Source organism: Ursus americanus, chromosome 9, assembly GCF_024610735.1.
Source record: "Ursus americanus isolate L20-20 chromosome 9, mUrsAme1.1.p, whole genome shotgun sequence".
NCBI classification, from domain to species: domain Eukaryota; kingdom Metazoa; phylum Chordata; class Mammalia; order Carnivora; family Ursidae; genus Ursus; species Ursus americanus.
In genome coordinates, this window is record NC_142135.1 from 66,070,841 (window position 1) to 66,097,278 (window position 26,438).

Consider the following 26,438-nt stretch of genomic DNA (forward strand, 5'->3'; position numbering starts at 1 on the left):
AGGTTTATATCCAGGAAAACTGCTGAATTATAAAGTTTATGAAACGTTCAGCTTTATAAGAGAATACAAAACTACTTCCCCACATAGCTATTACCAATTTAATGCTCCTATCTTCAACGGCAGAAGAGATTTTGTTGATCTAGTTTCTCCAATACCTGATACCATCACATTTCTTAATTTTGCCAAATGAATGGATATAAAATATTTCCTCATTACAGTCCTGATTTGCATTTCCCTAATTATTAATAAGACAATATATTTTTATATATTTATTAGCCATATTTGTTTCCTCTTTCATGAAATGACTATCCATCTTTTGCCCATTTTTCAATTAGTTCATCTTTTTCTTAAACTGATTCACAGGAGTTCTTTACATATTCTTGATACTAATTTTTGATTAGTTATATCCAACATTCTTGCAGTGCCTCACGTCTTTCTACTTTCTTTCATCTTTTGATGAACAGATTTTTTTTTTCAAGTAGGCTCCACATCCAGAGTGGGGTTTGAACTCACAACCCATGAGTCACATGCTCTACTGACTGAGCCAAGTAGGCACCCCCTGATGAACAGATTTTAATCTAGCCAAATTTTATCAATCTTTTCTTTTATAATTAGTACTACTATGTGTCTTAAGAAATCCTACTTTACCCAAAGACCAAAGAGTATGCACCTGGGAAAATGTGACCCTCATATATCAGAAGATTTGAAGAATTTCAGCAAAATACAAGACAGATGGGGTCATGTTAAAAGAGAACACTAAACAATGACATGCAAACCTTTTTATTTCAAAAAGAAAAAAGGTATAACAAGTAAAAAGAATTCTACCAAAACACCACTAATTTGTCCCTCTTGATGGAACCAAGGAGGACCTACAACAGACAGGGAACACATCCTTTATCACGGGATGCCAACAGTATCTAAAAGCAGTTATGCTGGAAAGCTAATGTGCAAGCACAAGCTCATCTAAGAGAAAATCTACAAATAAAAGTCTATGCATTCTTCCTGGACTAGGGATACCAGCACCAGGAAGAAAACTGGGCAAAGACACATGATACCGCAAACGCTAAACAGTTAACAGGGAGAACGGTTTCCTGACATGGTGGTTTCAAACTCAAAGCAAAGTTAAATTACGGCCACTAGCACATCCATTGTACTGGTGTTCTCCCTTCTTAATCTCACAGGCCGATAAATCACTCGACTGTTAAAGTTGACAACATGATTCTCTCATCTCCATGTGTGCAGCGGGAAGAGAACGTGCAACTAACACTAAGCATTGAAAGGAAGAAAGAAGAAAACGACAACCCTGTTTTGGAGCAAATACCTGACCTGGATGATCCTCTTCCAGGTTCAGTGATGACAGAAAAAAAGTCAAAATGAGTCTTAAAATATCATTTCACAAAAAAGGACACTAATAAAACTATAATGAATCAAACTAAAAAGCTTCTGCACAGTGAAGGAAACCATCAACAAAATTAAAAGGCAGCCTACCGAATGGGAGAAGATATTGACAGACGGTCAACAGACACAAGAAAAGATGCTCAACATCACTAACCATTAGGGAAATGCAAACACAATGAGATCTCACCTCAGACCTGTCAGAATGGCTAGTATCAAAACGACAAGAGATAACAAGTATCGGTGAGGAACAGTGTTTGTGGGAATGTAAACTGGTGCAACCACTGTGGAAAACAGTATGAAGGTGCCTCAAAAAACTAAAAATAGAAATACCATACAATCCAGTAATCCCACGTCTGGGTATTTACCCAAAGAAAACAACACTACTTTGAAACTGTGTATACACTCCTATGTTTATTGCTGCAGTATTTATAACAGCCAAAATATGCAAGCAACCCAAGTGTCCATCAACAGATGAATAACTAAAAAAGATGTGGTGTGTGTATACACACACACACACACACACACACACACAATAGCACATTACTCAGCCATAAAAAAAAAAAAAGGAAAGAAATCTTGCCATATGTGACATGGATGAACCTAGAAGGTATTATGCTAAGTGAAAGAGTCAGACAGAGAAGACAAATACCATATGATTTCACTCACTTATATGTGGAATCTAAAAAACAAAACAGAAACCGACTCATAAGTACAGAGAACGGTCCAGGACTAGGGGAGTGGGGGAATGAGGATGGGTAAAACAGGTGAAGAGGATTAAGAGGTACAAACTTAGAGTTATAAAATGTCAGAGATCAAATGTACACAACAGGAAATAGTCCATAATACTGTAATAACTTTGTATGGCGAAAGACAGTAACTATACTTACTGTGGGGAACATTTTGTAATGTATATAAGTGTCGAATCACTAAGTTATACACCTGAAACTAACACTGAATGTCAACTATACTTCAATTAAAAAAAAAAAAAAACACTGAATCCAAATCATGGCTGCCAGAGGTTAGACATGGGGGAAGAATGTTAACTACAAAAGGATAGCACAAGACAGTTTTCCAGGGATGATGAAACTATTCTGTATCCTGATTATGGTAGTGGTTACACCAATCTACAAATGTGTTAAAATTCATTAACTGCCTACTCCAAAAAAGTGAATTATACTGCATGATTTTTTAAAAAAAGTTTTAAAAGGATATGTACATGAATTTATAGGAGTTTAATTTATATTCTCCAAAAACTGGAAACAACCCAGAAGTCCTTCAAAGGATGGATGGATAAACTGTGGTAAATTCACACAATGAACTGATGCTTAGTAATTAAAAGGAACAAAGAACTGATATACAAAACAATACTGATACATTGCAAAGATATCAAGCTAAGTGAAAGAAGCCAGTCTCAAAAGATTACACACTGCGTAATTTTGTTTATATGACATTATGGAAAATACCTTAAGAGACAGAGAACAGATTAATCAAAGGGGGAAGGAAGCATTTGACTCAAAGAGGCAACAAAAGGGAATTTACAATTTTACTGTATGTAAATTTTAAAAAAGAAACAAGTCTAAAAAGCACATGAGGAAGAAGTTTCAAAAATGGTAATTACTGGAAGCAGAAATAAGCTTTAAACAGTCAGCTTTGTGCTCAATAAACAAGATGGACTCCGGATCAAATAAAAAAATCAACATATGTAAGCAGGAGCTACACATAATAATGTAAGCAAACTAATACTGTCACTGAAGAATTCAAAACTTGATAAATCACAAAATCAACACAAAGCAAACCAAATTAATGACATGGAAATTCAAACCTGAAAGTCTCCAAATGCAAAGAAAAATGATAAAGAACCAACAGCACCCAAGGACAAAGATGCACTATATTTTTCAACATAACCAGAAAAAAGAAAATATAAATTAAAAATCTGGCCTATAGACAAAGGATTAAGGAATATTATTGAGGTCCATATTAAACACATTCCACATACATGTTCATATTCCAAGAATAATCTTTTGCGTACACAAAACAGAAATAGCTATTTCTAAAGAAAGAAAATTTAGGCTGGCCTCAGACTTCTCCATGATATAAAACTATAAATAATGTAATATAAATATAAAACTACAAATCTAAGCCTGAATGAAAAGCCTGTGACCTAAGAATTTTATATCCAGGTAAACTGTTGTTCACATATCATGGCCAAAGAAAAGACATTTTCTTAATCTAGAAGGACTTAATATATTATAAATATTTGTATTATATAAAAATAAATCTATATACCAAATTACTCATCTTAAAAAAAATAAGTTACGTAAGATTAAAAAAAAAGGATTCAAAATAAACATGTCAAAGGTGGGTTAGACATCATCAAAAGACTAGTAATAAACCATGGAACAATTTAAATGTACAATTTTAAAGTTTAAAAATTATTAACTTTAAATCACTGTGGTATATGTGATTGTAAAACAATATGTAACTAATAAATAATTCCTGAGACAATTATACAATAAAAAAACAATAAAACTAGGACTAAATTTTCAGATTGAGTAGGGAAGAAATGTAGAAGACATACAAGGGTGACCTCTTAGTGGTGAGAGGGGAAAAAAAGTTGAGAAGCAGTTCCTTGCCATGCATCCTTTTTTCCCTGAGCAATCTCATTCCACTTTCGCAGAATCAACTATCAAGAACAGAAAGCTCCCAAATCTAACTCCCACATCTAACTGCTTAATCAGAGATTTCACTTGCCTCTATTTCTCAAAAGTAACTTACAATCAGCACATCCTAAAAGGAAAACCTGCACCCCACTTTTCATACCCCAAATCCATTTTCCTGATCCACTATTTGTAATGGCAGTTACAATATGACCATTTACTCAACCGCTGAGCTCAAAATTTCAGGAGCTCCTTTTGATCCCTTTTCCCTCGTTCTCACACATTTAATCGGAATCACTAGCATGAGAATCACCTAAGGTGTGCTCGTTAAAAGTGTACATGACCAGGTCCCTTATCAAATACAGATGACACTTGATCGACATGGATGTGATCTGTGTGGGTCCGCTTATATACAGATTTTTTCTGTCAAATACAGTCAAATACAGTACTTTCTCTTCCTGATAATTTTCTTAATACTGTTTTTCTCTAGCTTACTTCACTGTAAGACTACAGTATACAATTCATATAACATACAACATATGTGTTAATCAACTAACTGTGTTATCGACAAGGCTTCCTGTAAACAGTAGGCTATTAACCAAGTTTTGGGTGAGTCAAAAATTATACACAAATTCCAAACTAGGAGTTTGGCACCTCTAACCTGCACATCATTCAAGGGCCATCTGTATATCAGATTTTCCTGCAGTGGGTCTTAAGAACCTCCATTTCCAAGAAGCACCTTAATAATTTAAGTGCCCTAAGGTTTGCAAACGACTGCTCTAGAATCATTATTTCAATTATTATTCACCAGTGAGGTATGTTCACAAAAATAGTTTCCTTGTCTGCACAGACCAAGAAGCCACAAGACATGTAAGTTCACACACAGAAACAAATTATTGACATTTTATAGAGCTAAGTTCTTGCTTTATCTTAATTTCTACGTAAGAGCTTTCGATAGTAACCAACATAATTAGAAAAGCTTCTAACTTTATACCTGCTGCATCTGAAAAGAAATTTAAATGTACTGTCTACAGAAAAGTCTACTAGTTGTCTACTCCACCCATTCTTTCTTTTCCTCTTAAAAAATAGGACCCCCTATTTTCTCTTGTGGTTTGGAACAGAAAACATTCCCCAGCTGGTCTTGCTCTGTATTCCCTGTGATCAAATTCTGGCCTATATGATGCAAGCAAAAACAGTGCATAACTTCAGGAAAGTCTCCCTTAAGAGCCCCACGGAGGGCCAATAACAGAATAAGAAATCAAATTCTACAGTAAAAATCTAAAAGCCCATGCCTTCCCAACTCTAAGCTGCCTTCCTAAAGCCAAATCCTCACCATACTTTGTACAAGGGCTTTAAAAGTGTACAAATTACAAAAATGAGTCAGGAAAGAGTTTCAGGGGAAAAGTCTATTTTACTTCTCATAAATATGAAAAATAGTCAAGCATTTATTTATAAAAGCTGTTTCAAACTAACAAATTTTTGCATAAAATTAATGTTTAGAATTATTGATTAGAGTCCCTCACCAGCTCATGAGTCTGCTTAGTTTTAAATGCAGAACTTCTGGAGCTTTGATGAACTGTACAGCTAAATGACCTTTATCACTTGAGTATGAAGAACAGGCAAATTCAGAGTAAGGATGACCCTTGGGAAGAGAAAATGATGTCCATGTGCCATGAGAAGCCCCGAAGGGAGTTTGCAGGGTTCTGTTTCTTAAGCTAAGTAGTTGGTTTCCTTCAGAGTAAAGCTCCTAAACTCAGAATGTAATATTAAAAGGCATTAAAGAATACCCATCCATACACACCACCCCACTAAAAAGACCCTACACAAAAAATTACTGTACTCTTACCCTACGCATGGCTTCCTCCTCTTCTTGACGCTTTTCATAATGTGCAAAGTCATCAAAGATTGAGGTGGTATGCTTGAAAGTAGCAATTATTTTAAGCACTTGCTTAGCTTTTTCTAGGGGTACCTCTTGAGTGTCCCTTGAATTGGTAACTGGTTTGTTGTCATTATTTTCTAAGCGAATATGCCGTAATTGGTTATTGGGAACATCTTTGACAAAGATCCACTTAACTTCAAATTTGCCCTTCCACTTATCCTGAGACCAGACACCAGCATATGCATTATAGTCCACAACAGACTTCATTTCAGCCACTCCACAAAAATGTCCACTGCCATTCACACTGAAGAGTAAATAGAGTGGGCCTTTCCCATTCAGGGAACGGTAAGCTGCATCCAAACGCTTATTACCATGCTCAGTACTACACCAGATAGAGTACTTAATTGAACGGTGTATGTCATCCTCAGAATAGCTTTTAATTATAAACACACGTCCATTCTTCAGGTTCCAGTCAAAGTCTTTGGGATTATAATTGTTTATGGCCTTTAGCTTTTCCAGCACTGGATGCACTTCTACACTAGAAGGTGAAGCACTGACAGGAACAACACCTAAACCAAAGTTTTCACCGCCCACTCCATTGTTCTGGTTGAATCCAGCTCCCCTATTCCGCGGAGCTACCCAGCGATTCTGCAGCTGTTGCTGTTGCGGCTGCACTTGGTGAGGCTGGGCCTGTGGCTGAGGTCCTTGTTGCTGCTGTGGTTGTGGTGGCTGAGGCTGCTGTTGAGGCAGTTGGCTTTGCACCAATGGTGGTGGTTGAATTAATGGCTGAGGCTGCTGGATTATAGTTTGAGGAGGCAGAACTGGTTGGGTTGGTGGAGCCTTTACCACTGACCCCTTTTCATCCCAAGTTCCAATATTCATGTTGTGTTTTATAGGAGGTGGTGGCACAGCAGAACCCCCAATTCCCACATTGCCCTTGGGTTTAAGTTTCGGTTGAGGTTTGGCAGGCTTTCTGGCAATGGCAGCCCAGGAGGTTGGTTTAGGTGCTGCACTGCTAACTGGGGGCACGCTATTGGTTGCAATGCTAGTCATACCACTGCTGCTCAAGGCTGTACCTACAGTTTTTGTCACTGCAGCTGTCAGGTCACCACCAATTTTCAGTCCGGTCATGCCTTGCTCAATACTGCTAATGCCAGGCACCTTACTCAAAGTATCATTGCCAAATCCAGCCTGTCCATCTGTAATAGCTCTCCCAAGAGAACTAGGTGGATAGCCATAACTGCTACTATAAGCAGAACTTTGTGTTGATTGTCCCTGAGATCCACTTGTCCCCCATGTAGAGAAATCAGCATTACCAGGAAAAAAGTTAAATCCATGTTGACCAAGAAATGGAGGGGTATTTCCTAATGCCCCAGGTTGACTAAACACACCATCTGGTATATAATGATGTTCTCCATTACTCATTTGTCCATAGGTTGTCAGATACGGCATAGGTTGGTCTCCAGCCGTGGACCATGCTGCTTCCCCAAGAGAATATGGAAATCCAATGGACGGAGCATAGTAACTAGGCATGTATGGATCTGACATTGGTGGATAGCTGTTACTCTGGAAGACAAAAGAACATAATCAGGAGTGAAATAGCCTCTAAAGAGCAGGGGGGAAAAAAGACTGAAAGATTAAAATCAAATAGTTTTAGGTAAAAGAAAAACAGATGTACCTGTTCCAGAGAAAATTAAAATTTCAAATCCAATTTTATCAAGACAAAAATTTTCTGGTATTTTTATTTTAAAATATTTGTTATAAAATTGCAGGGGGTTTTGCGGGGGAGGAGATGGGTAGGATGGGGATAATCTTTAAGAGTCAGATCCTTTGGCACAATTTTAAAATACCATCACTTCTACAAAAATCGGAATTATAAACTCCACAGACACAAACTGATCATTTACAGCCAACTTTAAGCAGCTGATGTATCCAAAAATTTATATGCAAAGATTAAACAAACCTGGAAGCTATGCCAAATAATAGAGGAACTACAGTATACCTATCTATATGATGGAATCCAATTCAGCAATTAAATTTTGTATTTTTATTAAAATGCTCACATTGAGAAGAAAATAATGATTCAAGATTATACCTATGGCATGATCTAAATTTGCTTCTTTTGTCTTGCTCGATTTGAAAACAAATCAAAACAAAATCCTTACTATGGTTTCTTAATGGTGGGATAACAGGTGCCTCTTTTCTTTGTACTCTAATTTCCAAATTTTACCCAATAAAATCATCTTCCTGTTCAGAATCTTAATTCAGAAACATTGAGTTCCTGTATTTTTTTCCAGAATCACTGCAATTAAATTGTTTGTTTTGAATACTAACTAATCATTCATTTAGTAAGTTGCCAAAAATAAAGGCACCAAATTCTATTTAAAGAAAAGGAACCCCAACTTTGTTACTAGCCAATGTAAAAAATAAGATACTTAAAGGATTTATTTTGAAATGGGTTTCTTAGGCCAAAAACATGTCTGAGAATAGATTTTTCACTCTGGTTTAGCTGTGATTTTTAAGGTGTTGGACAGACCTTTAGAATGTATAGAATTAAGCAAAATTTAAAAATTAAGCAAATATCTAGTCAGGACAGCTAGTACTCCCCCTATAAGAGTCAATACCATTTTGAAGGCTGATTATTCACTTAATTTATACAGGCATTCTAAGTTCTCTGGAGCAAAGTATTTACATTTTTTTTCTGTTACTGTCTTAGAACTATGCTGCCACTACTTTCCCACCCAAGAAAGTGTATCAATATAAATACATAACAGCAACATCATAGATACTACCTGGAATTCATTTGAATTTTTTTTAAGGCTTATCATTGAACACTGAGATATTATCACTATCAAGTTACTTTGACACACCTCACAACTGTTGAAATTGTCTACTGCCTATGAGAAAATTAATTTACTATTTTGTCCTTTGAAATGATTCTGATATAATTGATATGAAAATAACTTATAAGAATCAAATAAAGGTTGCATTTAAATTAGTAACTGTGACATAGATTTGCTGAGTATTTCCAGCAAAGCTTGGACTTAAAAACAAAAACAACTCTGTCACTTAGTACTATTTAAAGAAAAAAAAGACTCTTAAATATACTCAATATAGTTTACTATATTCAAAATGGAAAATAAATGGGTTACTGTTTACTAATTTAATTGAACATATTCTTTAACTGTATTACATAATTATTAACTACGTTTAAAAATATATTCAAAGAGGGGCGCCTGGGTGGCTCAGTCGTTAAGCGTCTGCCTTCGGCTCAGGGCGTGATCCCGGCGTTATGGGATCGAGCCCCACAACAGGCTCCTCTGCTGGAAGCCTGCTTCTTCCTCCACCACTCTCCCTGCTTGTGTTCCCTCTCTCACTGGCTATCTGTCTCTCTGTCAAATAAATAAAATCTTAAAAAATATATATATATATATATTCAAAGAATGCTCACACTATTAGGATGAAGGAAATGAACATTTTTGGAAACACAACAACAGTACTGGTGTCATCACACAGACCAACACTGGAAATACTGACTGCTTAATACAAGAGAAGCCCGAGGAAAGCTCACGGTCACCAACAATGGCGATCAATGAAAAAAATCTTGAAGAAATTAGTAACGGTTAAACTTTACTAGCCATGACGATCACACACACACACACACGTGTGTGTTATCTGACCACTAAATTATTTGCTAAAAATAAAGTACTCATTGGGCTTCACAGTGACAAGGAGGTCCCTGTGACAGAAAACTCTAAAAAGCTTAATAAAAATGAACAGGTCAGCCAGCATAACATATATATAACAGATTAACATATTTTTAAAATTATCTTTTTAAATTACTAAAAAGATCCTTTTATTTATTATTTATTTCAACCAAACACAAACTGAATATCTACACTGTCAAAAATACTGGTACATTCATTCTAAAAGAAAACCTACAGTTAAAGAGACACAAAACACAGGGAAGTACATAAATTCCACATGGGGGAAGAGCAAGAGAGCTGTGCTGAACAGGGAGGCAATCAGTTTCAAACTTTAATTTAGAATGCTGGCACTGAAATTTGGAATCAGATCAGGTAGAAAGTTTTTATTTTTATTTATTTATTAAAATTTATTCATTTGAGAGACAGAGCACAAGCAGTGGGAGAGGCAGAGGGAGAGGGAGAAGCAGACTCCCCTCTCAGCCGGGAGCCCAATATGGGGTTCAATCCCAGGACCTGGAGTTCAATGACCTGAGCCTAAGGCAGATGTTTAACTAACTGAGCCACCCAGGCACCCCGAGGTAGAAAGTTTTTAAAGTTCATTCCTCATAATCAAGTTTTTGCAAAATTACGCTCCTAACTTAACACTGAATATTCTTATTTCACCATCACAAATGCTGAATTTTGCAGTTACCTACCAAGTTCCTAACTTCTCTACGTCCATAATAATTCAGAGGCTAGCAAACTAAAGGTCAAAGAGTAAATATTTCAAGCTTTGCAAGCCAAATAATCTCTAGTTGCTGTCACTCAGTCATCTTTCTTTTTTTTTTTTTTTTTTAAAACAACCCTTTAAAAAGCTACTAGCTTAGTGGTTTTTTTCAAAGAAAACAGGGCATAGACTGGATATGATCCCCAGGCTACAGTCTGTCCACTCTGTTTTAACTGATTATCTAATCTGTGCTAATTTCTAAAAACAGAAAGCCAATTTTCTCTGGGGAATGGGAAAACAAATTCTGCCAACTCTGTTACCTATGGGGCTGGACCAGGCCCAAAGTCTTTTGGCTATGGGGGCTTTTATTAGGTATCTTTTCAATTATTTTTTTAAATTGTAATTTTTTACTACTTCACCTGTAAATTATTGATTTTATCAAAATAGTAAGTCTAAATTACTTTAAAATGTGTTCCATTAGTCACAAGTGCTATCAAACAGACAGCTCTGGCTAATAAGCAGAGATACACTGCTATCCCTGTCTTACTATAGAGCTGTCCAATGTTACTGCTACCACCTATACTTCTTGAGTATCTTGGGTAAATGGCTAGCTTTCTGCAGTTTATCAAACAACACTAACCATTTATTTTTACAGTTTTTTCAGTAGTTTCAGCTGAGTGAGATGTTTTTTTCCTTAGCTCCATCAAAGTACTTAACCAGCTTCTAAAGGCAATGCTTCATTTTGGGTTCTAGTAAGAACAAAGCTATAGGAAACTTTCAGAGTTTCAAAGTAAGATATGGTCAACACATTTTGAATTAGAGCTTCGACCGTAACTGGAAATATTTAAAAACATGTTCTGCTAAATTTAAGACAAATTTTTAACTGCCAGCTATGTGGAATATCAATCAGAGGAATCTACCTTGGTAGTGAAGAGGAATAGAAGTTCCACTTACTGATGGAAAATAACAACTGAAGTCAGTTAAAGTGAAAATTTACTATATTCTTTAAAGATAATGCAACCTTCAAACCAAACGATGTGAAATGTTTGATGTTTCCCTCATGGTCAAAGAACTATTTAGAAGGGGAAAAATAACATCAATTATAAATACATAAAGTGATAAAAAAAATCAATGAATAGAATGAAACACACGTGTAACAACAGATCCACAGACCCTTTACCCACAGCATAAACCTAGAACACAATCTGGACAGGCCATTTAACATAAGGTTGAAGTGAAGCCATGAGGTATCGAAACTTTAATCCCTGCCCAGGTACTTATCAGCTATGTGAAAGTAGCCAAGTTACTTAGACTGTGAATTGTTTTCTCATCTACTAAGAGGAAGTAAAGATATGGTGCCTAAGACACACTGAGTATTCAATCAACAATAGTTATATTTGTTAATACACCTTAACCTGCCCCTTCAAAATGTAAATTAATCACCAAACACATGATATAATTTCAGACCTACTCCAGATCTTAAGAGTATAAACTCATGGTATGATGATGGACTCAATTCTTTAATCTTTTACTTTCTATGTCAGTGATCTCATCAGATCATGTAACTTCTCTAACCCTGACTTTGTTGGTAAAATGGGGATATCTGCTGGTTTTATCAATTGTAAAGATTTTTAAAAATCTATCGTGATAACTACAAAGTGCTATATGGAAGTATAGGAGTAAGGCCTTTAGTTTTTGTTTTTTGTTAAGATTTTATTTATTTATTTGTCAGAGAAAGCAAGCACACGCATGCGCACGCATGCGCACACAAGCAGAGAGAGCAACAGGCAGAGGGAGAAGCAAGCCCTATGAAGGACTGGATCCCAGGACCCTGAGATTATGACCCGAGCAGAAGACAGACGCTTGACTGACTGAGCCACCCAAGCATCCCTAGTTTTTTTAAATTTGAAACTAAAATACAGAAAAAATTAAAAGAAATTCCTTAGAATTTTAGTATCAATTATTATTTCTTAGCCTTATGATATAGAGCAATTGTTTTTCCAATATCTAGAAAAAACTTGAACAGGAAGTTCATGATTACTGACTGCTCTGACTTGAGACGTTTTAATACAACTCAATTATAGCTAGTCTTTCACACAGAAACTTAAGATCCATTTTTACTTTCTTTCCAAGAAAGAAGACGCTATAAATATCCCAGAAGTTCAATTAGAAAGGAAAAGGCATAATTCACCAATAAAATCACCTTTGTTCAGAGAAAAACAAAAACTGTTTTCCATTAAGAACTTGAGGTACTTCAAACTCCAGAACTTACTTCTGAATTAAAAAGTGAAGTTTAGAATACTTTCAAAGTATTCAAAGACAAAATACTTGTGTATTTTCTTTTAAAACTTTAAAAAATATTATTGTTACTTTTCAAAAAGTATACTCTACACATATCTAATCACAAGGATGTCACCAAAAAAAGTACTATACATGGTACCCAGTTAACTTAAATATTTCATCAACCGTAATTCTTTGTTCCCTATTCTAGCAGATAACCCAATCCATCAATTCAATACTTAATAAATGACTACTATGTGCCAGATACAGTGCCAGTCACTGGAGACAAAAAATGAAGAACATGGATTCTGACCTGGAACACTTCCTAGGTCTAGTGGGGAAGACACATACATCCTACAATTTGATAGGTACTGTAATGGGAGTACAAACAAAGCAAAACAAGCACTCTAGTACAAAGAGCAGGGAAGCAAGTAACTGGGGGAATCAGAAGAGACTTCATCAAGGGATAGATATGGGAGTCTGTGTGTGTGTATACAGATCATACATACAAATACGAAGACTGAGATCATGAAAGAAAATATTCAGAAAATATTTATATTCTTAAAAAACAGTGACTCCTATTTCCTTAAGCAAATTAGATGGAGAAAGTTGACCAAAGACAAGGCAGGGAGGGAAATGGAGCAACTTTAAGGGCACTCATATAACAAACATAGGCACTGTTGTGAAGCTGTGGTAACTCTTTAACATGACACTGGCACAGCCTTGGGGGCTTTAAGAAGATTGCTGAGTGGCAATACAGGATTACTAGTTAGAAAATCACTCCAACAGGCAAAAATAATGAAAATGTGAACTAAGGGCAGTGATGGCAGGGAAAATAAATAACAAAATTCAAAATATTTTTTACTTTCTTAGTTCTCTATTCCACTTCTCTGACAAACATGGCTAGGAACTCAAACTCAAACTTCATTTTTCCAAGTTATTCTTCAAATTTGTATGTACAAATTATATGGCATCTTTAACAGTACCATTTAAACCTGAATTTTCCAATCAACTTAATCATCCGATTATTCTGAGGAACGTTAGAGAACTAATTTTAAGACCTGAAGGATGAACATTTACTTTTCAAATAACTATAAAAATTATCCCTTAAGAAACTGAGCACTAGAAAATAGAATATGCTACCACAGAAGGCCAACAACCTGTTTTAAAGTATCCCTGGATTTGATCTGAATTAGATCAAAGTATACAAAACAATTTAAATCATTAGCCCAAAAATTAAACACTTTTCCAGACAAAAGGTCTATTTTTCTTATTCATAATATTAAAATCAGATGAAGAAGTTTAATTTTAAAGACATATTACACATTTAATTGAAAAATTTTTTAATTAATCATTTCAGCTAGATCAGAACAAGGAACAATAAATGCTTACATAATTTTAATATGTAACTAATTACTTGAGATATCTCACCAATAATTCCAGTTTTCACTAACCTGCTTTAAAAGGTCCATTTTTAAAAATTTTCTCTTTTAATCTCGGTGTTGTTATAAGTAACTTAAATTCTTATACAAATCATCTCTAAGACTTCAGATAATTTTCAATTTTTCTCTCGAATAAACCCAGTTTTCAACATTCTATAGTGTGAGTACTCTTTCAAAGGTAAATATGTACCCTGGTTACAGATAATTACTTTTAGTATTATAGAAAACTAATTGCTAAAAACCTATTCATTAGTACTGACAAGGAGAGGGAGGATAGTACAGCCTTACTGGAACCAAATTTTAAAACTTCTCTTTAAATAACACATGAATATACATTCAAATATCATTAAAAAAATTTAATTAGTAGAAAGCATAAGATTTTCTACTTAAACCTCACATTAAAACAAATCTTTTACAGATATTTTTGTCCCAACATAAGGAAACTTTTATGGTACGATTTAAAAATTGGGTTCACTAAATACATCTCTTTGTTCAAAAACAATGGTTTTCTGACACTGTCAAAGTTTGTTTGTTTGTTTTACAAGTACAATCTTATGCAGCATTCCAATATATAAAACAAATAAAAAGCAAAGCATAGCTCTGGTTGCTGCAGGGGTGGGATCAAGAGTACCCTCCCCTGGTTTTCCCTAGGCAAACCTGAAGCACCTCTGTGGAATGCCGAAAAAAAACAATCTTCTAAGCCCCTGTGACAAATAAATTATATAATATCTGTTACCAAGTAAAAAAAGAGGATTCTTACTGGTTGCAATTCCCAAACATTTACATTCCATTAAAATTCCTTGAAAACAGAGGTTGAACAAGTCAGTCAGAGGATCTTCAGAACTATATCCTTGTCTTAGAAAATCATTTTACATTATAACACATAAAGTATGAAATCAAGTAGTAAAAAAATTCAATTATTTAATATTTAAAACAATTTCCCAAACTTATCTGATTATGAAGACCTTTTCGAGAAAATATCTACTATACTTCGTAATATCAGAATTTCTAAAAAAAAAAAAAAAAAAAAAAGTTGGAAACACTTCCGTAAGAAATGTTAACTGAGATTACTGTACGGGCCCAAATAACAGAATACTGAACATTTCTTTTAAAATTTGCACTGCAATTCAAAACAATGATCTTCCTATTTTTCAGTTATACATTCTTTCACAGCCTTTAAGTGGAAAGTAAATTTGTTACTAAGATCATAAAGTTAGATTATATAAGTATGAAATGAATTTTCTCATTCTTTTATGAGCAGCCAAACATTTATAGATTTTATCACCCATTTTTATTCTTTCTCATTTATTCCCTCCCCCAACACAAGGTAGGAATGTAGATCAACAGATAGAAGGGGTGGTTAATGAGAAATGACCAAGGGGTAGATCAGGTTGAACATACCATGGCTCTTCACACTCCTAAGAAAAATCCTACATACCACAAATTGGGAACTACTTCTTTTCAACTTTCCCTACAATTCTAACAGCCTGCAATGATATTTGGTTCCTTGTTCTTTTACAGTTTAAAAAAAAAAACTAGGTTAAGATTTCATGGTATATTTTTCATATATCTTTTTTTAAGCAAAACCACGAAAGCAGTTTCATTGTAGAATATTCTCTCCCAAGAAACTGGTTGATAATGAAAGTTTATTTTTTAAATTTATATTAACAAACAAATGGATGTAGAAATGGTATAAAGAGACCAAAGAGATCAAAGAATACTCTTTCATTTTTCAAAGCTTAAATCTAAATTATACCTGTATACAAACCCACACGATTAACTGTGAAAAATCCAAACACAAAAGAACCTCAAAAGTCACCAGTTTATTTGATCTGATGAAATTCTCCAAGCCTACAATACAGAAGGCAAGCGTGTTTCTAAATCTTCTATTCCCTACGTTACCTGGTTGTATTAAAACTTCAATTATCAACAAAATTCAAATTGGAATACCTTATAAAAGAGAAAACACTATATTTAACCAAAAATTTCAGGCATAACTAGTCCTTTTCCACAAATGTGTAGCTAATTAAACCCTGTAATTTGCTTGGGCTATGAAGATATGGCAGCGACATTAAAGATTAAATTCTTTCAAAGTTCAAAAAAAAAAAAAAAAAGTCTAACCATACCATATAGATAATGTCCATCTTCAAATCTTTGTCTTTCACAATCTAGTTTCAGCCACCTAGAATTTCCAAAGAACTTTCCCATACCACAAACCTACAACTGTTATTCACTATTACGCAGGCACACTAGATTAAAACATGTTATGGTTAGCCTCATTCAATTAAAATATCTATTTGAAAAATCCATTAATACTAATGTAAGTTTAATTTCCTAAATATGGGACTGTCAGACTTACCTGATTTGTCTGGCTACTTAAGTATGGCTCAAAATCATCATCATTTACAGCATCTTTTTGATGAATCGAACCGTTTTGTACTGAAACTAAAAAATATGTTTATATTAGATGTGTGGTAATTATCTTTATGAAACTGACAGAATAACCTAACATTTTCAATATTTTTCAACCAACTCAGAAAAAGTTATCCTGAGTTGTTCTTTTTATTAAAAAATCCTCTTAAAAATTTAACTTAATTTAGGTACAAATATTTATGTGCCACCAAAAACTTACAAATCTTGTATACACCCAAGATTACATAAATATAAACTATATATACACTTCCCATTACCAAAAAACATAATGTAAATATCTCAATTTCAACATTGTAGCAAGCAATTAAATTGTTGGAAGGGTTCCCTGATACTATATTGGAATCTAAAATAACCACTTCAAATAGTGTTATAGATAATCGATTACTGAATGTTCTCTATCTTTGTTAAATCTCTATATAATTTAGTACAAGAAAGGTAAATAAAGAATGAAATAACTTTCCTTCGTAACTGAAGTTAGAGTAAATGTCTTAAATGTTTCCAGTTAAAGAAAGTGGCTAAAACTCATTGAAGCAGTTATCACAGTGAATAAATTCTAAAAAATCTAAATAAAAAGGCCCCAAATTCTAAACCAAAAAATTATGAAAACTTTCACTTAAAAGTACAAACGAAGACACTAAAGATAACCATGATTATTCTTCCAACACATAAGAAAACCAAAGAAAAATTTATAATGCTGTATTTGTTCAGAGATCATTTCCAAAAATGCTTTTTAAAGTTGTTATTCTCTGAATGCTGTCTCAGAGTGCTTTTGAGCACAGACTAGAAATAAGGTCCTGGGTTTGAATCCCAAGTCTAACACTGAGAGGTGGGGTGATCTCTAATTAGTGACTCAGCCTCTCTAACTCTACTTCTCTGTTCAAGGAGCTTATTGACAGTACCTACCTCATTTCATCTGAGGATTCAAAGACCGTATTCAATAACCTTGGCTATTATTATTACATAAAATATTACAAGATCCAAATAAGATTACAAATTACTTTAGGACCACATAAACAGAAGTTTTTACAAGGCTAAAACTTAATATGATGACACTGTCTAAATATACTATTCTACTTTTGAAACACATGTGAGATGAAAAAAGCTGAAAGTTTCTTATGGATGTTGACTAATCCCTTAAGACACAAAAACAAAAAAAAAACGCTTTCAGTATCTGAAAATTCACTGCTTAAAAATACAGTATCACAAAGTTATTTTAAGTCAAGGCTGGGGGCAATGGATTTAAGTTGTGTGTTCCTCTACAGCATCATTACATCTTTATTTTCCTTAATTTTCCAAGAGTTTAGATCACCAAAAATGTAGTATTACAAGCTGACAGTGGCATGGGAGCAAAGATAGGTGAAATCCCTTCATTCTTTGCCACCCACTGAGCAGCAATGATCACTCAAAGAAATGATACTGCTCTGTGAAGCCTTCAAAGTAGACCTCTTATGACACTACATTGCCCTCAAATCACAAGGGCAACATGAAGGTCACCTTGATCTTGGCTCCACTGAGGTGGTTTAACTGTATTGGTAAGGACTGCAAGACCCAGGGTTGAGCTAAATGCGCTCCTTAGAATTTAAATATGTAACAGTCACTAGTAACAAAAATAAAGAGGAGGGTACATTAGGTTATTTCTGGTGGGCTAATTATTTCACCCCCAAAGATCTAACATACTTGTTTGTCCTTTACCACTGGCTTTACCACCCCTTTATCAAAGGTGGTTATACACTGTCTCTTACCTCTGGAAAAAAAATCCTCACTACACTACTGGACTATGACACTAGTATATGTTATTATCTGAAACAGCTATCCATTTCAAAATTACAACTAATTCTTGTATTCATTAGATTCTCAGAAATTTAGTCCATGCTGCTAATATAGTAAAAAAGTACCCACTTAAAATCTATCTAAATTTATATTATGGTGCTATTCTTACTCATTTCCTCTGTTCTATTCTTTCTCTTCTAATTCTAAGATGCTGAGACTAAGAACAAAATATTCTCATGCACTAAGTAAATATACAGTCTACAGTCTGTGCATAAATGATGCATAAATATGTCCAAAAAGCTCTAAAAGATTATTCAAGGAGTATGTCAATCTAAGGAAAAAATATTTAATTAAAAGTATTTCATGAATACTGACAAGCAATTTGCATTAAATTAGAATCTGAATAAGAAGCTAGCCCTTGAGTTTCAGAAGCATACCTTTCCTTAAGAAATTCAACTGTCTTAAAGACTTTAGTTTTTGAACATTACTTAATGACAATCTAATGTCTTGGAGACTGAAAGCCATTAAATAGCAAAGATATCCAAGCCAGTTCCATAGTCTGTACAAGTTCTTCAGGGAAAAAAGAACAGATGACTTACATGATTCTTCGCCTGTTTCCTCTGCTCTATGAAGCAGAGTCAAATCAAGATAGAACATGGGCCTTAGGAGCCAGGTGATTCTTTGCTCTGGTCCTGACTACATCAAGTTAGGAAAGTCAACAGATCTGTGCATCATGTTTTCCCACCTACAAAAACAGCGACAATACCATATACCCTCTATCTCCTTATAGGAATGTTTTGAGGATTAATAATAAAATGAAGCCTAAAATGACAATAAAGTGCTTTGCAATCATTTCCAGAGGGAGTGTGGGGAGAGGATACAAAAGAATACTGCCAACACACTGCATTTTCCACTATTTTTCTGAAACACTGAATACAGCCAAATTCAACCTAATTCTTTTAAACTGCAGTTTTACCCAACAATTCTGTCTCTCTGTTGGGAAGGGATGGGGGAAGAGAGGAGGGAAAGATAAATTCCTTTCCATATATTTGTCTATTTATACACTTAAGGCACAGGAGGAAGCTGGTAGCAAGGCTGCTAGGAGCACAGGATCTGACACTTTTATCTGTGGTGCCTGCAGGGAAAGGAGAGGTACCCTTTTATTCCAGCAAGCAAAAATTCTGGTTATTAATAAATAAACGTGATATAAAATCAGTTTTAAATTATGATCCAGTAAAAATTAATTAATTATGGACTAGTAGTTAAATAATTAGCCTTAAATTTCTACTATCCTTCAGTACTACCCTAGCCAAAGATAACAAAGAGTTCTAATATTTAACATAAAGAAAATCTATTAACTAAAAAGAACTCAAACTTACAAAAAAAGTAAACCTAGAATTATTACTTATACTATGAAAGCATTTTTGCCTTACAAAGAGATTGATATAGAATTCCTTTGAAACTGTAGTGCTGTTAGTGCACTTAAATCCTTTAGGATATACAGGAAAAAACTCAGAAAATCAAAGACACTAAGACAGGTGTTAGGCTCATAGTGTCAAATGAAGATAATACAGAAAAGAAATACAGCATCTCTGAAATTAAGTCATCTGAAAAGGATTATGCTTTCAGAACTTTGACAACTCCTCAGCAACATGTATTTTTCATGTTTGAGAAGCTGGTTTAATACTCATATTCTTAGACTACTCAGGCTGTAGTTCAAGAAGAATAACTTTGCTTTCTGCTTCACAAAAGTAAACAGAATAACTGTAAAACAATTTTACTAGCTTGAAAACCAAGTCAGCTAAGGCACAGTAGTTTTTCTCAAACACACACATAGCTACTTGTGTCAGTTCACTGGAGGTGCTGCCTTCGCCTTGTAATTCTCCCTGCAGGGGCATAAAAATACAAGTGATGTATATGTGTATTTGTGCACTTGCAGCATCTACCATTTTAAAGCATCTTCAATGATTACCAATACTCTTAGGCCAGTAGAGTTTTTCCCTCCTGCCATGTCTTAGGCAACAGTCTCCCTACACCTTAAAAATAGATGAGGTGAGGAAGGTGACACTAAATCCAGCAAATAAAATGGCAACCAGAGCAGTGGACTACTGTAACTGTAATTCCTCATAACATTCGATAGGATTTACAGCTAGAATTATCAATTTTGTTTTGTAGATAGAGGGGAAATTCTGACCAAAAGGTGCAATGTGTTCAAGCTCACTTGGCAAGTCAGTAGCCACAGGAAGTATTAGAACACAGGTCTCCTAGGAATCCCAGTCCATCGTTCTATCCATGGATAAAACTATGAATGGAACAATAAGGGTGAAAGAAAGAAAATTTCTTGGAATAAAGAGCTATCCAAATAAATACTTTGTGTGTGTCTAGATACATCTAAAAGAGGTTATGCTGATGGATCAAAAAATTTTTAACAACCCAAAAAATACTTACTTATAAATGTCAATATGCAATTACTGTCATAGATAACTTTTATCTATATCAATGATATCACTAGGACACACCTAACTGAAATGATTACATCGCAATCAAACTTACAGTAATTCAATAATGGCTTACAATGCTGTAGATGCTTTATTTTGTTTTGTCAGGCAAGTAAATACTTCATTGAACTTGCATACTTACCTTAAAGCAGGTAACACAAAACACTTAGCATTTCAAATAGCCTTGCAAAGTGCCACCTCCCCACAGATCTAGGATAAAATAATTTATGCTAGGCAATAATGACCACAGATTTCATATATCTCCAACTCTATATACTTCCTCATGAGCAGACTAGCAAAAAAAAAAAAATTAATGGATCATTCTTTTCAAATTTACAAATAAATATTTTAAAACATTTAAAATAAACAATATCAAATTCTGAGGTTTATACTTAAACAGAAAATAATTCTAAAATTAAATGTTTAACTCTAAAAATTAAAACTTCTAAATGTGTATATACTCCCCCAAAATACATCTTTAACCAAAACAAAGCAATAAATTTATGCTACCTGATACAGTGCCATTTACCTTGTATATACAAATTCTCAAGTAAACTGTACTACAACTCAAAGAAAATTAACTGAGCTGAGTACTCAGAACCTATTCTTTTCAAATTTGCAAAGGCAAATAAAAACCCTAAGAATATAAAGAGCACCAATAAAGACCTTGAACTTATATCTAAAAAGCTATTGTACATCTTATTTTCTAGGTAATACTTTACTAACTGAAATAAAAAACAGGAAGCATAATTCTATTTAGTCTAATTTCAAGCCCTATTACAAAATGTTATAAATATATAATTCACTGTAACGTTAATTGGCACAATCCCAAGAAAGCAGTTATTGTTCTATACTTACTAATGTCACATGATTAATGTCATAATGTTTCAGTCAGTTGACTGTATTGTTCCATATTAATAGACTCAAAATACACTTATTTTTTTTAAATGCTTTACTTTCAGTGGTTTTTTTTTTTTTTTTTTTAACTGAAGAGTAAATCGTAGAGCCAGAGCAGAAACCTTATTTTTTCCTTCCCAGTCCTTTCTAAAATACCAGATTGAGTCACACCTTGCAATCAGGACTACACAGCAAGATGACATGCCTGTTCAGTTTTGATCTCTCTCATGTTACTGCCTCATTGTAACTGACTTTACTAGAACCAGTGGCTAAGAGTACAATTTTCACTAATGTGACATGGAATACAACTTGAGGTTGCATTTCCTAACATAACCCAGCAATGTCGAACAAAATGTCCACTTATCTGCACGCGTTTGGAGAAATTTTTGTGGTAGAAGTTACATAATACAGATAAATTGCAAAATTAAAGAAATGTCACCACATTCATAATACCTCCTTAACTGAAATACAACTAAGAAAACTGTTTTTTGTACCACTTTGGTTTCTATAAAATAGGCTTCCAAGCAAGGAACTACCGAAGTTTTGGATAACATTTGGCTGCTCCGGTCGTGATGAATATTTCTCTAAACATACATTTCAAAACAAACAAAAAAAATTGGAGCAAAAACAAACAAAAAGGCCCTGGCAAAGTTTAAAAGTGACATCAGACGAACATTAGGAAATAAGATAAAAATACTCAAACTCACCTTTATTTCCTTGCCCTTTAGGTCTCTGCGCAGCAAGACGAAAGGTGTGGTAATGAGAAGGGAAAAAAAGGGGGGGAGAGAGAAAGTGTGTTAATCAAAGACATTATCAAAGACAAGTTATTTTCAACAATCCGCGTAGGAGTAAAACCCACCACATCCTCCATAGCCTCCAATTTCCCAACCACCCCCAGTCTTTAAACCTCCTACCCGCCACTCGAAATCCGTCTCCCAGAGCTCGCCCGGTCTCAGCCCCACGTCTGCCGCCCTCAGATGTGCCCTAAGGCCCCTAGGAGAGCGGTCGTTCCCCCACCCACCGCGGCTCCGCGGCCGACCGTCTCGGCCGCAGCCTCCGGGGCAGGGCGCACGCCCGGGCTCAGGCGGCAGGACCGCAGCAACTTGCGCCCAAGGCACCGTTATAGGGCCGGCAGCGGCGGCGACGGGGAGGAGCCGAAGCCCCACGCGAGGGTGGAGCTCCAGGGCTCGGGCCTTCGCCGAGCCTGAGGCCTCTGCTCCCTCACCTGATCCACGCTAGTGGCTGACATTCTTCACCGCAACCCGAGAGCTGCTGCCGCTGCCGCCGCTGCCGCCGCCGCCGCCGCCGCCTGGGCCTCTCCCCGTGCACTCACAGCAGTTGGCTGCCGCCCTCCGCCGAATGATCCAGCCGCCGCCGCTGCCGCCGCTCGTTCAGAAGCCAGAAAGAGGGCCTCGCGCTCCGGGGTCCGTGAAAGGGGCCCTTCTTTTCGGCGTGCAGGTTCCTCTTCCCCCTCTCGCTCTTCGCTCCTCGGGTCCACAATGGCGGACAGACTCCCTAGTCTCACTTCCGCTCTGAGCCTCCCTGACCTTCCGCTCTCCACTCTGACGTCCCTGCTCACCTCGCTCTTCCTCCCCCACCCGCCTGCCCGCCAGCTACCGACCTTGGCTCCGCCTGCGCATCGCCACGTCACCGGAGACGGGGACCGCTGGCCGGCCCCTGGACGCATGCGCCGGGGAAGGAGTGCGCCTGTGCGGCGGCGAGCGCCACCTTCCAGGGACGCTTAAGTGGCTTCCTTCTGTGTGGCTCGCGGGATGCAGGGCGCGCGGCAGGCGGAGGCAGCGGGAAGCGGGCCCGAGCGAGATGCCCTCGCGCTCTGGGCGGGAAGTAGGCCGGGGCGGGAGACGGCGGCTGCCTGGGAGTAGAGCGGGGTCGAAGGCGTAGTGCTGGCGGCGCCCTCCTGGTGGCGGAGCGGATCTTGGTGGGTTGCAGCGTCGCAGCCACAGCCGCACCCGCCCCGGCTGAGCGAGCAACGGCGGCGGGGCCTCCGCCAGAGCCTCCTGAGGCTATCCAAGGCCACGTGGGCGGCTGGGTGAGTCAACCGCCCTCGGGACAGAGTTGCTGGGCCTACCGCACGAGCCAGCACGTGCAGCAAAAGTGGCTGGGTTAGAGTTCTGGGCACTAACGCAGAGAGGAGGTGCGCCAGCAAATGTTCATTCTCACCAAAGCCCGGGTACATGCTCAGAAAAACTCCTAATTAGGGGCGCCTGGGTGGCTCAGTCGTTAAGCGTCTGCCTTCAGCTCAGGGCGTGATCCCGGCGTTATGGGATCGAGCCCCACATCAGGCTCCTCCGCTGGGAGCCTGCTTCTTCCTCTCCCACTCCCCCTGCTTGTGTTCCCTCTTTCTCTAGCTGTCTCTCTCATTGTCAAATAAATACATAAATAAATCTTTAAAAAAAAAAAAAAGAAAAGAAAGAAAAACTCCTAATTAATCCATAAGCTCTGGAGTCAGATTTACCACCCAATTCCCGCACTTGGGTTCCCCTCCCCTAATGTTATAAAGTAATCTAGGGAAAGATACACATAGTTACAGGACGTTTTTCAATCGTAAAAGTTAGTTTCGAAAGAAACTGGTTAAGTTACTTTTTTGCAAACTGGCAAAACCAAAGCAGCCGATTTGCAACATTTTGAAAGTTCTGTTGAAATAACATCTTTGCAATAAAGGCAAAGATTCCTTGCCTAATAGGTGTGACCTGGACTCTAAAAAAATAATTTAGATGACTTAATCCTTTCTTAAAAGCCATCAGATAAGTGATAATTGAGAAAGTATAAAATTGTTGGATTATAGGATTGTTTTTGTGTTTCACGATGCAACAGTATTTTAGAAGCTCTGAGAAATAAAACTGAAACTTACCTTGAGAGTCCACTGCTTCATGTAAATAACCGAGAGGCATTTTTCAGATCTGGTCAGCTTCCCAAGCTGTCTCATTTTGCCACAGGTCCCAGGGATTCAGCCGGATTTTCAGCTCAGGCTGAACACTCTTGCCACTTCTAAGACTTCTCCCACCCTTCCAGTTCTCGTTCTCAGTCTCTCCAGTCTACCCATCCTCCACTCTTTATTAGTGTGAACGAGTTTGCTGCTGCATTCTATGCGTGGGGAAAGAGTATACAAGAGGAGGCTTGTGAAATCTTGCAGGCCTTGTCCTTAATTATCTTTGTTAAAAACCATGGCTTTGGAATCCAATCTATCTGAGTTTGATTCCTGGCTGGACTAGAATTTGTTGCATAACCTTGGGAAAATTACTGAATTTTTCTAAGCCTTAGTTTCCTGATAACTAAAGTGAGGTCAGATATGTACAATTTCTGGCATAAATAAATAAATAAATAAATAAGCTTTCAACAAGCATGGATAGTTTCGGATTTCTTTGCTAAATAATTACCAGAATGGTGGTAGTATCTTACATTCACTGAGTGTTCATTATGTGTCAAGCACTGTAATAGTTATTTAAATCTTCACATCAACTTTGTGTGTTAATTCTGTTACAAAAACTGGCACATGGTGAGGTTAAGGAACACACCCAAAATAACAACAGCTATTCACCGAGAGCCAGGATTTAAATACAGGCAGTTTGGCTCCAGAGTTTGTACTCTAGCCTCCATAAAATACCGCCTGATGACATGATGTTTGATGAGCTTCTGTTCTCTTTCATTCCTGCCCCTCAACAGTCTCCTTCCTTGCTTATTGCCCTCCCTAGCATTGAGGTCTGAACTTGCAGAATGGAGTGGTAACTACCATGAAATATAAGCCCATTTAATTTAGTATTAAATATGATTTTTTGAAGTACATCAAGGAGACTACATTTCCAATGCCTCCAGGAGTATGCAGATGAAATTTTGAAAAATGCTGCTCTAGAGTTTTGATTCTAGACAAAATTTCACTTTTCTACAGGGCCACAGGTATATCAGGCTCTTGGTTAAAAAAACAAAAACAAAAACAAAAAAAAACACTGTTCAAAGCTGGGGAAGGAGTGGGTAGGTTAGATTTCAGGCCCATTTACCCATCAGCCATCTTGGTGCCTTATCCAGTGGACTTCTCTGTACAACTCTAAGCAATGGCCCTATACTTCTTCGTGACTTTTTGTATAACTTAAAATTAGGTTCAGCTGCAGGTGACATCAAGCTGAAAATAACAGGAACTTAAGCAAGAGGTCTGTTTTTCTCTCACATAAAAGAAATCTGGAGGTCGTCCAGGGCTTGGGCTATTGTCACAGTGTTAGGTATCCAGACTCCTAGCCTGTTGTTCCACCATCCTCAGGATAACACTTACACCTGTGAGCCGAGATGGCTGCTCAAGGTCATAATCACATTTCTACCAGCAGAAAGCAAGGTGAAGAAAGGCATGTCTCTCCTTCGTGGACATTTTGAGAAATTGTATTGCCTACTTCTACCCACCTCCAACTCACTAGAACAGTCTTGCAAAAATACCTGGTTGAAGGAAACTTGGAAACCATTCTGGGTGGCCATGTGTCAGATTCACTTCCTTACTTAGCACTAGAGTATTGTTTGTGGGCTTACAAATAAATTTTAACTGAGTAGGCATTTGCAAATACAGAATCCGGGAATAATAGGAATCAACTGTATTTAAAGTGACAAGAATAGTGATTGACACAATGTAATAAGTAAGAGTTCTTTTCTCTTCTTGTAGGTGCATACTAGGATACTGGATTATTAAAATTTTATATGAATACTGTGAGTCTCTGAGTAAAATATATTAGAAAGCAATGTGTAGATTAAACAAGTATGTCATTTGTAG

General features: G+C 36.6%; 1 protein-coding gene across 5 annotated transcripts in view; it reads right to left on the minus strand.

Annotated features, from left to right (window-relative positions):
• The window catches only part of YTHDF3 (YTH N6-methyladenosine RNA binding protein F3), a 38,861-nt gene extending 15,603 nt beyond the window's left edge, over positions 1-23,258 (minus strand). The window contains exons 1-5 of one of the 5 annotated variants that reach the window (XM_045789021.2): positions 22,893-23,144; positions 22,375-22,399; positions 18,872-19,017; positions 16,429-16,514; positions 5,902-7,500 (exon numbers count right to left, since the gene is read on the minus strand). In XM_045789021.2, coding sequence (XP_045644977.1) covers positions 5,902-7,500; positions 16,429-16,514; positions 18,872-18,929 — 1,743 coding nt within the window. In that variant the 5' untranslated portion in view covers positions 18,930-19,017; positions 22,375-22,399; positions 22,893-23,144. Of the gene's footprint in view, positions 1-5,901; positions 7,501-11,267; positions 15,060-16,428; positions 16,515-18,871; positions 19,018-22,374; positions 22,400-22,892 lie in introns of those variants that run through there. The other 4 variants (XM_045789024.2, XM_045789022.2, XM_087864865.1 and 1 more) reach the window with 4 other exon arrangements.
• Positions 23,259-26,438: the final 3,180 nt, after the last annotated feature.